At 41.3% G+C, this 13,732-nt stretch overlaps 1 protein-coding gene across 15 annotated transcripts in view; it reads right to left on the bottom strand.

The window, feature by feature from the left end:
• Positions 1–13,732, bottom strand: part of ADAMTS6 (ADAM metallopeptidase with thrombospondin type 1 motif 6) — a 123,840-nt gene that overhangs the window by 14,442 nt on the left and 95,666 nt on the right. For 14 of the 15 annotated variants that reach the window (XR_014503048.1, XM_083403722.1, XM_083403721.1 and 11 more), the window contains 6 exons: positions 10,932–11,034; positions 9,609–9,742; positions 8,163–8,286; positions 6,670–6,750; positions 3,134–3,297; positions 1,754–1,892 (listed from right to left, as the gene is read on the bottom strand). Coding sequence is in view for 14 of the 15 variants with exons in the window: in XM_083403722.1 (XP_083259848.1) it covers positions 1,754–1,892; positions 3,134–3,297; positions 6,670–6,750; positions 8,163–8,286; positions 9,609–9,742; positions 10,932–11,034 (745 nt within the window). In the remaining variant the exon portion in view is untranslated. The remainder of the gene's footprint in view (positions 1–1,753; positions 1,893–3,133; positions 3,298–6,669; positions 6,751–8,162; positions 8,287–9,608; positions 9,743–10,931; positions 11,035–13,732) is intronic. The other variant, XM_083403720.1, reaches the window with a different exon arrangement.

Genomic DNA, 13,732 nt, shown 5'->3' with positions numbered 1-13,732 from the left:
ACACAATGTAAAGGACACTTACAGTACAATCCCATACATAACTTCCCGAGGTAAGCTCTAATGAGTTCAGTGATATTTACTTCCAGATAAATGTGAATATGGCTGCTATCCAAATTGGCTGCTGGTCCTTGCTGCTGGATATGGTTAGGGTAGTGTGCATGCCCCTGACTGCCACAGGAAGTATGGTGGATAGAACACGATAGCTTGTGGTGTTCTCACTCGTGGTAGCACTAGAGGCGCACCCACTGGGCTACTGGGGCACAACCCTCCCAGTAAAAATGTCAAGCATTTTTTCTTAAATCTCCTCTTCAAAATTTCCAAACCACACACACTTTCTGGTCCCACACACATTTTATACTTCTTTGAATTTATGGAAGCATTTCTGTCAGCCTCGTGTTCTCACCTACCTGCAGCATTCGGCCAACCCTAATCCAAAAGTATAGCTATGGCAAAGAGGTCCCTCCTATGTGTCTAAGTAGAAAAACCAGGTGACTCATTGAGCTACTGGAAACTCAGCCTTACTTGGAATGTTCCACATTCCACATGTTGTTATGAGACCTATCCAGAGCACAGTCACTATAGCAGATATGAAAAGAACCGGGACTGCTTATGGCTCCACTTCCTTTCCCAAACCTGGAAGATATTCTTCTTAATCTCAGGCATAACAGAGGCGGATTGATTAGTCTGGTGTGATGCACTCAGCATGTGAACATAGATTATGGCTTCACATTTTAAGGACTAAGCCATGCATTGCAATATATTCTGCTGTGCTCCGATGTGCCCTGGCTCAAATGAAACAATTGGGTTTTCTGGTCAATTGATTGGAATATTCTGTTCTTTTAATTTAGAGGGGGGAAGTATTTTGGATAGTGAAAGGTAAATAGATTTTAGCAGGGAACTGTATGCAACTGGAAGCAAGTTTTCCTCACATCTTCTGGCTGGCTGGTGTGAGCCAGCAGGCCTTTGAATATGGTAGTAGGTTTGGCTACTCCACTTGATTCTGCTACTCCAGGCAAGGGATTGAGCTCTGCCTGATACCTATTTAGATAACTGGTGCCTATCTTACATTTTTTCGGCATACATATAAAAGAAAATTTCAGAACATCCTAAGTGGCACCATGAACAAAATTATATATGTAAAGATATTTGCATCAGTAAAGGGAGCAAAATACCAACCTCTGAATATATATAGTCCTTAAAAAGCTATTTATAATGTTAAAAATGATATTTTAATAAACAATTAGTCTATTTTGATATCCCTAAATGACACAAGCCAGATTAAAACCAATAAGTATGGATGTTTATGCAGCCAATATGACATTTTTCATGGAAATCACAGAAAGATGCTGATTACAAAACACTTCTCTCTATCAGATAATATATCAGCAATGGTGCTAAGCTTTGATGGAAGCACGTGTGACAGACAGGCCCTGAGTCTGCCTCAATTATCAGGAACTACATATGCATACTCCAATTCCTGTTTATTGTATTAGTTAAAATTCTATAGCATTCTCCATAAAAGTAACAGTCTACTTCTGGGACAGTTGAAAAGATAAATACTCCGCCAAAATGAAACATATGTATTTGATGTCTGGAATTATATAAAAATTGTAGAAAACCGAATACAAACAAAAATCTACTCATTGCACCATTAAGTTTCAACAACATTTGAAAGAAAAATTCTTAATTATATTCAGCCTCAACAAAAATAAGTTTTCTATCTAGCTTTCAGCTTTGATGGGAGAGTTCTTACCTCCAGCACAAGTAGCAGAACATTCTGACCATGGTAGGTGATTCCACGTAAAGCCAACTTCATTGTCGCCACTGCCAGTACGAGAGATGGGAACATTGAATTTATACCTTATCCCCAGGTTTTGCTCCTGTAGTAAAATCTGCAGTTGAAAATAACTGGTTATACCATTAAAACACTTGGAAAAGAGTGCACTGATATTTAAACAATGGCTGCATTTGTACTAGATATTTACTTCCAGAGAACAGTTCTGAAAATCCTTGCAACATTCCTAGAATTTAGAATAATTACTTATATCTATCTTTCCAAACTGAAATAGTTGAAAGCTGAAAGTGTGTGCCCCCGGTCAAATGCAGCATGATCCCTCAAGGAGAAATAAAAAAGCAAGAATATAATAAAATGTTCCTGTCAGCTATGTAGCAAAAGAGAAGTGGCATGCTAACAATGCAAGCCTTAACAGGCTTACTTGGAAGTAAGTCCCAGTGGGTTCAATAGAACATGCTCCCAAAAGAGCACACATCAGATTGCAGTCTAAATTGTGCTGAGCTCAAAGGTATGGAATAAGCTTGCCATGCTCCCTATGTTAGAGGCCATAAAAGTTGGTGAAGTAAATATGATTGCCTTGTTTGGAATATCTACAAGTTTTCATAATTGTAAAATAATCTGAATTAAACCCATCAAAGCTCTTGATTTCTTGAGAGTGAGGCAATGCCTCATACAAAGCAGACTGGGCCAATGCAGAAAATCTACAATGTGGTTTTTAAAGGCAGCAGAGATGCTGTTGCAAGTATCCATGAAAAATACATTTGCTTTTAAATTCCTGCTGATAAGACTGTTCTATACCTAATGTTTAAATTGCCTACCTAACACATTCTCTCACTTTTACATATAACTATAATGGAACAACAGATGGAACTACAGAAGGAATTAATCCCAGAGGGAAACTGGCCTTAACGTAAAAAGCAATAAGCATTAAAAAATGCAATTACAAGAATCCGAAGCGTTTGAGCATGTGCAGTGATTTATTTATTAACTTTGCACACTCTCATGCAAGATTACAAAACGCTTAATAAAATCTCCTCATTTTTGAAGTAGTTTGCTATGCTGCAGGAGGGCACAGACCAATTGTCTGAGAAACATCACTCCAAAGCCCCTGTGGGTAAATGAAACTAACTGAGGGCACGTGAAAATAATTTGGATTCTGGCTGAAGGATGGTCATGAATGACCAAGAATTCATGCCTTCATGTGGATAATGGAGATGTCTAGTGGAGGACAAAGCTCAAAATAATCTGATCCTTTTCCCTGGGTACAGCTTCACTTATCAATTCCAGTCTGCTAGACATGAACTCACATATTTTAAAAAGGTAATTGAACTACTTTACCATGACTATGAGATTTTCTGAGATAGGGCCTAAGGCTTCCAAAGATTCTGGTTCATCTGCTGGCCTTTTATAATGGAAAGCTGTCCCAGCAACATCGAATTTTCTAGGCCAGTCGATAGTCCAGGCACCATTAATATAATAGTCATCGTCCTCAGATTTTAAAGCTTAAAAAAATGCACAAAGTGATTAAACAATCAGGGATTCAAAGTGTAGCATCAAATGATGTCATAGTGATTGAAAGGTGGGCACCTGTCAGATTTGGCTTTTCAGTGGTGAAGAGATAAAGATCTGACCCCCACCCCGCACCGCCAGCAAGAAAAGATTCTATGGATCGTGAGTATTCTACAGTTCTCTTAAACTTGCAAAGGGTTGTTGAACAGCTTTTAATATCCTAGTTCAGCTTCAGAAATTCTAGTTCAGCTCCAGAAATTTGCATAAATCAATGTTATGCTTGCTTTGTAGCATGTCTTCCACAGTATGATCTATTTTTAAAATGATGACAATGTTACTTTCCAAAGAAATTTTGTTTGTTTCTAATTATTCTTTTGTGGCAGTCACAGTATAACTCTAGCTCTCTAATTAGAACAATTTTTCTAATATTTTGTTTGTTTTAGTTTTCATTCTATAACTAGGTAACTATAGGCATTAAAATATCCAATCGGTATCTTTGTTCTCTAGGGTGTTACAGGGTAATATTTTACAAACATTTTTGTAACTGTGGCTGTAACATGGATCCTGTGGCTTGGGACCGCAAGTTGGCAAGAATCACTTGTGGTGGCTACATTCAGGCATAAAGCCAATGTACAACTGTTCCAGGTTTTGCAGACAAAACCTAAAGTATACTATTTCGTGGAGAAAGAGGGTGGGCATGGGCAAGACAACTTAGCAATGCATTTTTCTACTTCTCCCCCTTTTGCTGATTTTTTTGATTCCACCTTACACACTAGCATTTGCCACTACCACTTTTGCGCTGATAGTAAACCATTTTAATTATTCCCACACTGTCATTTAATTATTCCCGCACTTACAAAAGTAGTAATCAGTATATAATGTCACATTAAATCTACCTATATTGTTTGGTGCCCAATACTGGAAAGAGCTTAATAAGTTGCAGTGGAGCTGTATCTTATGTCAGTCTGCTTCTGAGATTTCTGGAGTTAAGAAACCAATGGAAACTATTCCAATTCTTAACATGACTAGCTCTTAATTCAAAATAAAAAATGACAAAATGCTTCAGAGATACCTTAAACTCATGCAGTTTGTAGTAGAAGAATGGCACAGGGTAAAGACCCCAAAAAAGGAAAGGACTGAATTAATCTATGTGAATCTGCATTGCATAACTGACATTTTCTGTGTGGTCAGGTCTCATTGTTGTAATAATAATGGCTTTAATCAGAAACCATGAGGATTAGACAGATTCAATTTACTTCTTATGCTGCTGCCTCACTTTCTGGGAGCCAGTGGTGATGGCACAGGAAGTAACCATGGCATTCATTCAATCTTCATTATTACTGGTTTTAAAAATTACCACTGAGGAATGGGGATCTGACTTATGTGAAACTGGTTATCCAAGACAGCAGCTCACATTATTTTTTATATTGTAAGCTGCCTTTATATATTTTATGAAAAGGGCAGCTTATAAATAGACAAACAAACAAACAAAATATTAATCAGACATCAGAATGAACTAACACAAGCTGGTCTTCTTTTACCATTAGCCTGAAACACTCTCTGCTTCCCATATATAAGGGATTAACTTACTTGAGGCCCCACCCGCTTTCCTCAGAGCCCCAATTTTCATAACCCCCACAACTCTGCTCTTAGCAAATGCCTGTCCTACTTCTGTGTCTTAGAGCAAAGCAAGCAGGCCCTGAACAACTGAGATTTGCACCAGCAGTACCCCCTCCCATGAGAGCTAAGCCACCCAAGGGGTAATATAACGGAACACAACAACATTTTGGGGTTAAAACGGACACAACTTTATTGATTTCAGGTGTAGGTAAGCCTTGGCATAGGCATTGGGCATATATCACTCTCAGCCCCCTGCTGGGGGTCTGAGGCATGACAGGGTCAGTTAGGGGGGAGATGGGACCCTCCCCAAACACAGATTTACACAGATGGTTTCTCCCAAGTCGCTGAGGGAAGCTCTGTGGCCCTTCAGCCACATGGTTCTGACTTGACAGAGTCTTCCCTCAAGACCCCGCTAACGGGGTACCCTGTTAAAGCCACTGCAAGAAGCAGGTGAGTCACCACTTCACCCCTTCATCAGATGCTGGTCTAAAGGATTCCACTCAAGGCCTAAACCGCCAAAGTTGTGACTATTGCTACGGGGAAGGCAAAACCTGGTACAGTGGTACCTCGGGTTACATACGCTTCAGGTTACATATGCTTCAGGTTACAGACTCCACTAACCCAGAAATAGTACCTTGGGTTAAGAACTTTGCTTCAGGATGAGAACAGAAATTGCGCAGCAGTGGCGCAGCGGCAACGGGAGGCCCCATTAGCTAAAGTGGTGCTTCAGGTTAAGAACAGTTTCAGGTTAAGAACGGACCTCCGGAACGAATTAAATACTTAACCCGAGGTACCACTGTACACAGAAAAAAATCATTCCCAGCTCTGAAAACGTGAGGCTGCAAATGTAAAGAGAGATTAGAGGGTGGGCTGAGTGGGTGATGCTCTGGGCCAAATGTGCTGTGGTGAACAGCGCCAACCTGCTTAAATGAGCAGGGAGCGGACTAGAGTGAAGACTACCACCTTGTAGTCCGCTCTCAGGGCCTGCCCCCGGGCTGTCGCAGATTGGTTGAATTCTAACTGGGTCTGGTGGGGACCCAGAAGACACCGTGCTGGCCAGGGGGAAGAGCCAATGGTTGCAGAAACATGGCGTGGCTTCAGGAGGATGGGGGTTATGCCACACCAGGTCATAACCACCACCCACCTGCCAACTGGGTAAGCAGCCATTTTTGAATTAATCAGTGCAATAAATGTACATTCAGCCCAACATGTGCCTCTCAAGGCAACCTAGATGTGGCATTAAAGGCATGATTATATTCAAAATGGCACTTTTTTGTTACAGAGCAGCTGAGGGTAGAAATAAGCAACAGGACTGTGGTATTTGAGATGGAAAAGTTAACTCTTTTCACCTGATTAAATTAGACACCCTGAAGCTGCTGCTAGCTTCAGAAGACAGCTTCCACTTGTACGAACATAAGTTTTCCTTTCAAGGCTTACCCACAGCTTTAGGGTGGGCTGGAAATTTTTATGTGGTTCATAGAAGGGGAAGAATTAACACCCCTATCCTCACACCACAGCCCTGATAAGGTCATTGTGGCTGTTACTTAAAAGAAATTAAAAACAGACATGTTAAATGCAATGACAGATACATATGCTCATAAATTAAATGGGGTTAGGTAAAGAGGCAGTCTTAATGTTATTTGTAGAGCTATGCAATTGTATGTAATCTGGTGCATGCCATAATTTTGTTATTTGAATCCAACCCTAATTGAGTTTTTACAAGCAATATAAGAGCATCCTCTTACCAATGTAGTTCTTTGACACAGCCACTTCTTTGATTTCAATGTGAACAGAACCTTTTGGAATCTGTACCACTTCCATGTAGCCTACAAGACGAAGGTGAAACTTATTTTATGTTATCGTTTATAGCTGAACCCATGCTTGTAAATTTTCTAGGAATTACAATATAATATTGAAAAGATTAAAAAGGACCATTGGCTTCTATCTGAATGGTAGTTTTATATTGCTGGTAAAAGCTTATCAATGCACGTTTAAATGCCACTTTGTGGTATAGGGTAGGTAAGCAAACCTGAAGGAACTGGGTAGCTCCCAGAATCCAGTTTGCATCCTTGTCAAGCTCAAATAGGCCACTGGAAAAATAATTTAAACCAGACACCTTGACTGGGTATGGAATTTCCAAGTCTATATTGGGATTGAAAGCCTCAAAATAACTGATTGGATTGGTAAGGGAAAACACCTATCATCTCAACGAGAGGAAAGGAAGCTCTTCCATTTATTGTGGGCCATATTCCTGAAAGCTTTCTGTCCAGTATTAACAGCAGCAGATAATTATAATATTATTATTATGTTTATTACATTTGTTAGTCATTTTATCTTGCCCAAAGCAACTTTCAACCCCAAACAATTTACAATATTAACTCTAGCAGTGGTGTCAGTTGGCCACAGACATAGACTTGTTATATTGTAGGGGAGCATCCCACTCTGCCTTAGTTATAATTTTAAAAGCAGCAGACACTGAGAGTGACTTCACTGCTGCACAGGTGAGCTCTGCAGGGTAGGTAGTTAAGCCCAAGAGTTATTGTCACTCTTCTATATATATTATAGATTAAATGCTGGGAGAGCTCCTCCTCAACTTCAGAGCCATCACTCCACTTCCGGATATGAGCTTAACCACTTCAACAAAGGCAGGGAAGTGAATTGGATGCTGGGAGCAGCTGGCTTCAACTATAAGGTGGTACTGCAACTTGCACTGATTAGCTTCAGCAGCAACGGGAAAATGGTCTGGACCATTCTTATGACAAGGACACCGACAAATGACTCTGGTGTAAGTCTGAAAGAAACAGAAAAGTTGAAACTCCTACATTATTTCTGGATCCTTCTTGGATTCTCCTTTTCATAAATTCATGTCCTAAATGAGTCACACTTCCATCCCAGAATTATGAAGTAATAATAATACCTATATTTGTTTCTCTTTCATGATAACTAGACATTTCTAAGGCAGCCTTACAACATGCAAGTAGCAGGAAATGATAGAAGGAAGGAGAAGTAAGTAACAGGGCTGGGTCAAAAGTAGGCAACAATTTTATATTAACCAGCGCCAGAATAGTTTTGTGACAAATGGACAGGGACTCAAGTAAGTCATGCCCAATCCAACAGCTGGATAGACTGTAGTGGGGGGTGGAATGGCATCAGCAAGAGATATTGCTATATTTAGTTACTTCCTAAACTGTAGTCCTTTTATAGTTAAGAACATTTTGGCAAATGCCTTCACACTTACCTCCTCTAGGCAATGTGTCATTGAAAAAACCTTCGATAGCTTCACATGTACTCCCATCTCCTCCACATACTCGACATCTGTCTTCTTTAGCATCTGATCCCAAAATATTGTCACACCCAACATGCTGAAAATAGGTACAATCAGAATAATTATGCATTAAGATAATTGCATCCTCAGTTAAAAACACTGGGGACAGTAGTTTTAGAAATTTATGGCCAAATTAATGGCATTCTTAAATTATTCTCAAACAAAATTGTTGTGAAATCTCTCTTGCTTTTCTGTTTTATGGTGATGACAATGAGAAACTGCAAATAATAATAAGCTATTATTTCTTTACATGAACACCTGAACATTTGTACCACATATTTTGCATTGCACATTATAAATTACAGTGGTACCTCTTGTTACCAGCCCTGTTAATTCAGTGTACGAACTCCACAAAACTGGAAGTAGGTGTTCTGGTTAGCGTACTTTACTTCAGAAGACAAATGGAAGCTGAACAGTGGAAGGGCACCGGCTGCGGGAAGCTTCAGTAGGGAAAGCTTGCCTTGGTTTAAGAATGGACTTCCGGAATTAAGTTCGTAAACCGAGGTACCACTGTACACCATTCCACTGTTTTGTGACATTGCACTGCTGTACCTGCTATTCCCCCATCCTGAGCTCTTGGATGCTGATGCACCTTAGGATCAGATTGCTAATTTTGTTGGTAATCAAAAAACAAACCAATAAGTAGCAGTTATAGTGTTTTCTTCATGCACTTGAAAGAATGTTTTTAGTTATTTGTTTTGTTTGCTTATATCTGGAATGTAATTAAGAAACATGTCTATGCAACAATTCAGAGAAGTTCAGAATATTCTACTCTCAGCAGCTCCTTTAATTTAGAGCCACCATTCAAAGCAGATCACTGAAACTGGCACAAGTGGTGTTAGTCTGGAAACTTCTCTGAAACCCATGAAAAAAAGGATGGGTACCCCAAATAGTTTATTATTGGCAGCTCTTACACTAGATGAAAACGGACGTGGGTGGCGCTGTGGGTAAAACCTCAGTGCCTAGGACTTGCCGATTGCATGGTCGGTGGTTCGAATCCCCGCGGCAGGGTCCGCTCCCATCGTTCGGTCCCAGCGCCTGCCAACCTAGCAGTTCGAAAGCACCTCTGGGTGCAAGTAGATAAATAGGGACCGCTTACCAGCGGGAAGGTAAACGGTGTTCCGTGTGCTGCGCTGGCTTGCCAGATGCAGCTTGTCACGCTGGCCACGTGACCCGGAAGTGTCTGTGGACAGCGCTGGCTCCCAGCCTATAAAGTGAGATGAGTGCACAACCCTAGAGTCTGGCAAGACTGGCCCGTACGGGCAGGGGTACCTTTACCTTTACCTTTACCCTAGATGAGGTGCTGATAGGGAAACGTTCTCTAGTTGATTTGGTGTAAATTAATAAGAAGCATGGTACCTTGCATTCTCCATTGATACAAATATCTAGCGAATCTGCATTGCACTGCGTTCCGTCGATCACTGCAGGAGCACGTTCAGTATAGAAGTTGTAACCTTCTGCTAAGCAGTTTAATGCACATGGCTTAACACCACCTAGGCAAATAAAAACAGTATTATATTACATTACATTACATTACATTATATTTACAATTCATAAATTCACAATATGTGCACAAGGTGGTAAGTGGGGAGAACCATGGCCCACCATTTCTTGCCACTGCAACTGCTGCGGCCATTTTTTGACACTAGCTGCTACCCCTGCAGACAGCTTTGGGGTCGTCACTGACACTACCAATACTGTGCAGCCAATGCCTGTGGGCACAGTATTTCTATCATTTCATATTTATTTCATAAAATTTATATACCACTTGATTGTAAGAAGGAACTCAAAGCAGTTAAACAACCTCAAAGTGTTTGCTGAAAGGTTGAGCAGCTACAGCTCACCTTTGCTACAACCAAGGCACCCCACGAATAGTGTGCAGGGAGAAGAGCAGAGGTGGGCAAGCAGGCAAGGCAAGCAAGCAGGGTTCGGAATTGTGCTAATTTGCCACCTCTGCCCCTGGCCAACTAAGGCAATTGCCTCATTTCGCCTAATGGGTGGGTCAGCCTGGTTCTGTACTCTCCATGTCTTCTTCACACTTACAATTTCGTCTTCAGCCTCTAGCCTCTCTGCTTGATCCACTTTTACTGATGCCATTGGCTTAGCTGCTCTGATGTCAAAAAGGAACTGGGTAGCCTTGGACTAGTCCAGTAATGGCCAAACTTGGCCCTCCAGCTGTTTTGGGACTACAATTCCCATCATCCCTGGCTAACAGGACCAGTGGTCAGGGATGATGGGACTTGTAGTCCCAAAACAGTTGGAGGGCCAAGTCTGACCATCACTGGACTAGGCATATGCTAAGAGGGAGAGCTTGGAATTCAGTTCCAGCAGCAGTGAGTATTTTTGGGTTGAACAATCCAGATAGTCCTCCAGAATAGCCTTCTCAGCAAAAGCCTCCTTTCTGACAAACCTGCTCAGCCACAATCCAGTTCTAGTTTGAGCCTCCATACACTTGAAGAAGGAATAACCTGTAGGGAAGTTCAAAGGACGGGCTATTGACCTGCTTAAGATAATGATATGTCATTGCTTGTTATATAGCCTAAGATGCTGTAGTATTGAGGGCTTGGATATGAATATCAGCAGTAGTGCTTATGCCACCCCCCCCCCAAAGTCCATTTGGACAGGTAAAGGCCTCCGCACCATGTCTTCTTCAAGCAGTATGATTACAAAACAATGTATTACCTCCTGTATATGGTTTCCAGTTGTAATATTTTCCTCGGAAAGGCATATTGTCAAAGTCTGCACACTGTTTTTCTCGAAAATCGCGGGCCCCAAAAGGACATGGCTAATAAAATAATAAAATAAGTTAGTATTTGCTAAACTTAAATATTAAAAGGCACACATTAATGGCTCAGCATGAGACCACTGATTTTCACAATAAAAGTTGCCAAACAATATATCATAATTGCTTGCTTTTTTTATTCTGCTTCTTTGATTTTAAAACTGGATGTCAGTTACAAAGTTATTTTAAGAACGTAAGATGAATCTTTTAATTCAAATGCATGTCATTATTCACTTTGTTTATGTAAAGACTAGGCACAAATTCTTCATTAGTATCACAATTTTAAAACCGCAGGTTACAATCCTAATTAAAATGCAGTTATTATTACTTATATACCACCCTTCATCACAAGATCTCAGGGCAGTTCACAGAATATGTTCGCAGTCCTATGCATGTCTAGTCAGATAAATGTGAATACAATTGCCACATCAGTTAAGTATACTAAACTATTTTGATTTCAATTGGTTGTGTCCAGAATTAAACTTTCCTATCTAATGCCCTAGGCCAGGGGTCTGCAACCTTTAAGACAAAAAGAGCCACTTGGACCCATTTCCGAAGAAAAAAAAACCTGGGAGCCGCAAAACCATTGCGACATTTAAAACAAATATATCTCCGGAGCCGCGATCTGACAGCAGGCGGGAAGGTGACGTCGGGACAGTGCGTGACTAACGCACACACTGCCCCCATGCGACGTCACAGCCAGTACAGCCCCCGTCACAGTGGGGAGTGTCGGGGCGCACAATGCGCCTCCTCCCCTTGCTAGTATCCGCCCCAGAGCCGCAGCAAAGGTGTAAAAGAGCCACATGCGGCTCCGGAGCCGCGGGTTGCAGACCCCTGCCCTAGGCTGCTTTGCTGGAGCTCAATCTCACAGGACTCAACCTCAAAGACTTATTATTGTCAATAGTTGTGCCACATGAAGAATGCTAAGATGAGAGCAAGGCTTTGCTAAATCAAAGATTCTGCTATATAAGTTTAATAGAATCAGGTAATAGCAGTCAATGTAGGTTGCTGCATCATGTTTCTCCAGTCAGTTTGTAAAATGTGACTAAAATGTCTTATACATGTGGGGAATATGAAACATGAATGATGTTTAGCTCTTGTATTACTACTTGAACAGATATTGGCTTTTGCATTAATTACAGGGCAATCTTCTTCACATCCACCAACATTCAAGTGGCCAGAGGATTGGAAAAGATCAGTCTACATCCCAATTCCAAAGAAGGGCAGTGCCAAAGAATGCTCCAACTACCGCACAATTGCACTCATTTCACACACTAGCAAGGTTATGCTTAAAATTCTACAAGGCAGGCTTAAGCAGTATATGGACCGAGAACTCCCAGAAGTGCAAGCTGGATTTCGAAGGGGCAGAGGAACCAGGGTCCAAATTGCAAACATGCGCTGGATTATGGAGAAAGCTAGAGAGTTCCAGAAAGACATCTACTTCTGCTTCATTGACTATGCAAAAGCCTTTGACTGTGTCAACCGCAGCAAACTATGGCAAGTTCTTAAAGAAATGGGAGTGCCTGATCACCTCATCTGTCTCCTGAGAAATCTCTATGTGGGACAAGAAGCTACAGTTAGAACTGGACATGGAACAACTGATTGGTTCAAAATTGGGAAAGGAGTACGACAAGGCTGTATTTTGTCTCCCTGCTTATTTAACTTATATGCAGAATTCATCATGCGAAAGGCTGGACTGGATGAATCCCAAGACAGAATTAAGATTGCTGGAAGGAATATCAACAACCTCAGATGTGCAGATGACACAAGCTTGATGGCAGAAAGTGAAGAGGAATTAAAGAACCTTTTAATGAGGGTGAAAGAGGAGAGCACAAAATATGGTCTGAAACTCAACATCAAAAAAACGCAGATCAGGGCCACTGGGCTCATCACCTCCTGGCAAATAGAAGGGGAAGAAATGGAGACAGTGAGAGATTTTACTTTCTTGGTCTCCATGATCATTGCAGATGTTGACAGCAGTCATGAAATCAAAAGACGTCTACTTCTTGGGGGAAAAGCAATGACAAAACCTAGACAGCATCTTAAAAAGCAGAGACATCACCTTGCCAACAAAGGCCCGTATAGTTAAACCTATGGTTTTCCCAGTAGTGATGTATGGAAGTGAGAGCTGGACCATAAAGAAGGCTGATCGCCGAAGAATTGATGCTTTTGAATTATGGTGTTGGAGGAGACTCTTGAGAGTCCCATGGACTGCAAGAAGATCAAACCTCTCCATTCTGAAGGAAATTAGCCCTGAGTGCTCACTGGAAGGGCAGATCGTGAAGCTGAGGCTCCAATACTTCGGCCACCTCATGAGAAGAGAAGACTCCCTGGAAAAGACCCTGATGTTGGGAAAGATTGAGGGCACAAGGAGAAGGGGACGACGGAGGACGAGATGGTTAGACAATGTTCTCAAAGCTACCAGCATGAGTTTAACCAAACTGCGGGAGGCAGTTGAAGACAGGAGTGCCTGGAGTGCTCTGGTCCATGGGGTCATGAAGAGTCAGACACAACTAAACAACAACAGGCTTTTGTATTAATTACAGGACAATCTTCACATCCACGAACATTTATGTATCCTGATCAACTTTACTTGGGCAAGCTGAAGCACTGAAAACGACTCAAGGCCCACTGTCTGAGAAACACTGCCTCAGGCAAATGTCTTTTTCTTTGACTGTGGTTTCAACTGCAAGACATGACA

Source organism: Podarcis tiliguerta (assembly GCF_965153285.1).
Source record: "Podarcis tiliguerta genome assembly, chromosome: 11".
Taxonomy (NCBI): Eukaryota; Metazoa; Chordata; class Lepidosauria; order Squamata; family Lacertidae; genus Podarcis; species Podarcis tiliguerta.
The sequence above is the reverse complement of the archived record's forward strand: the minus strand, read 5'-3'. Positions and strand labels throughout refer to the sequence as shown.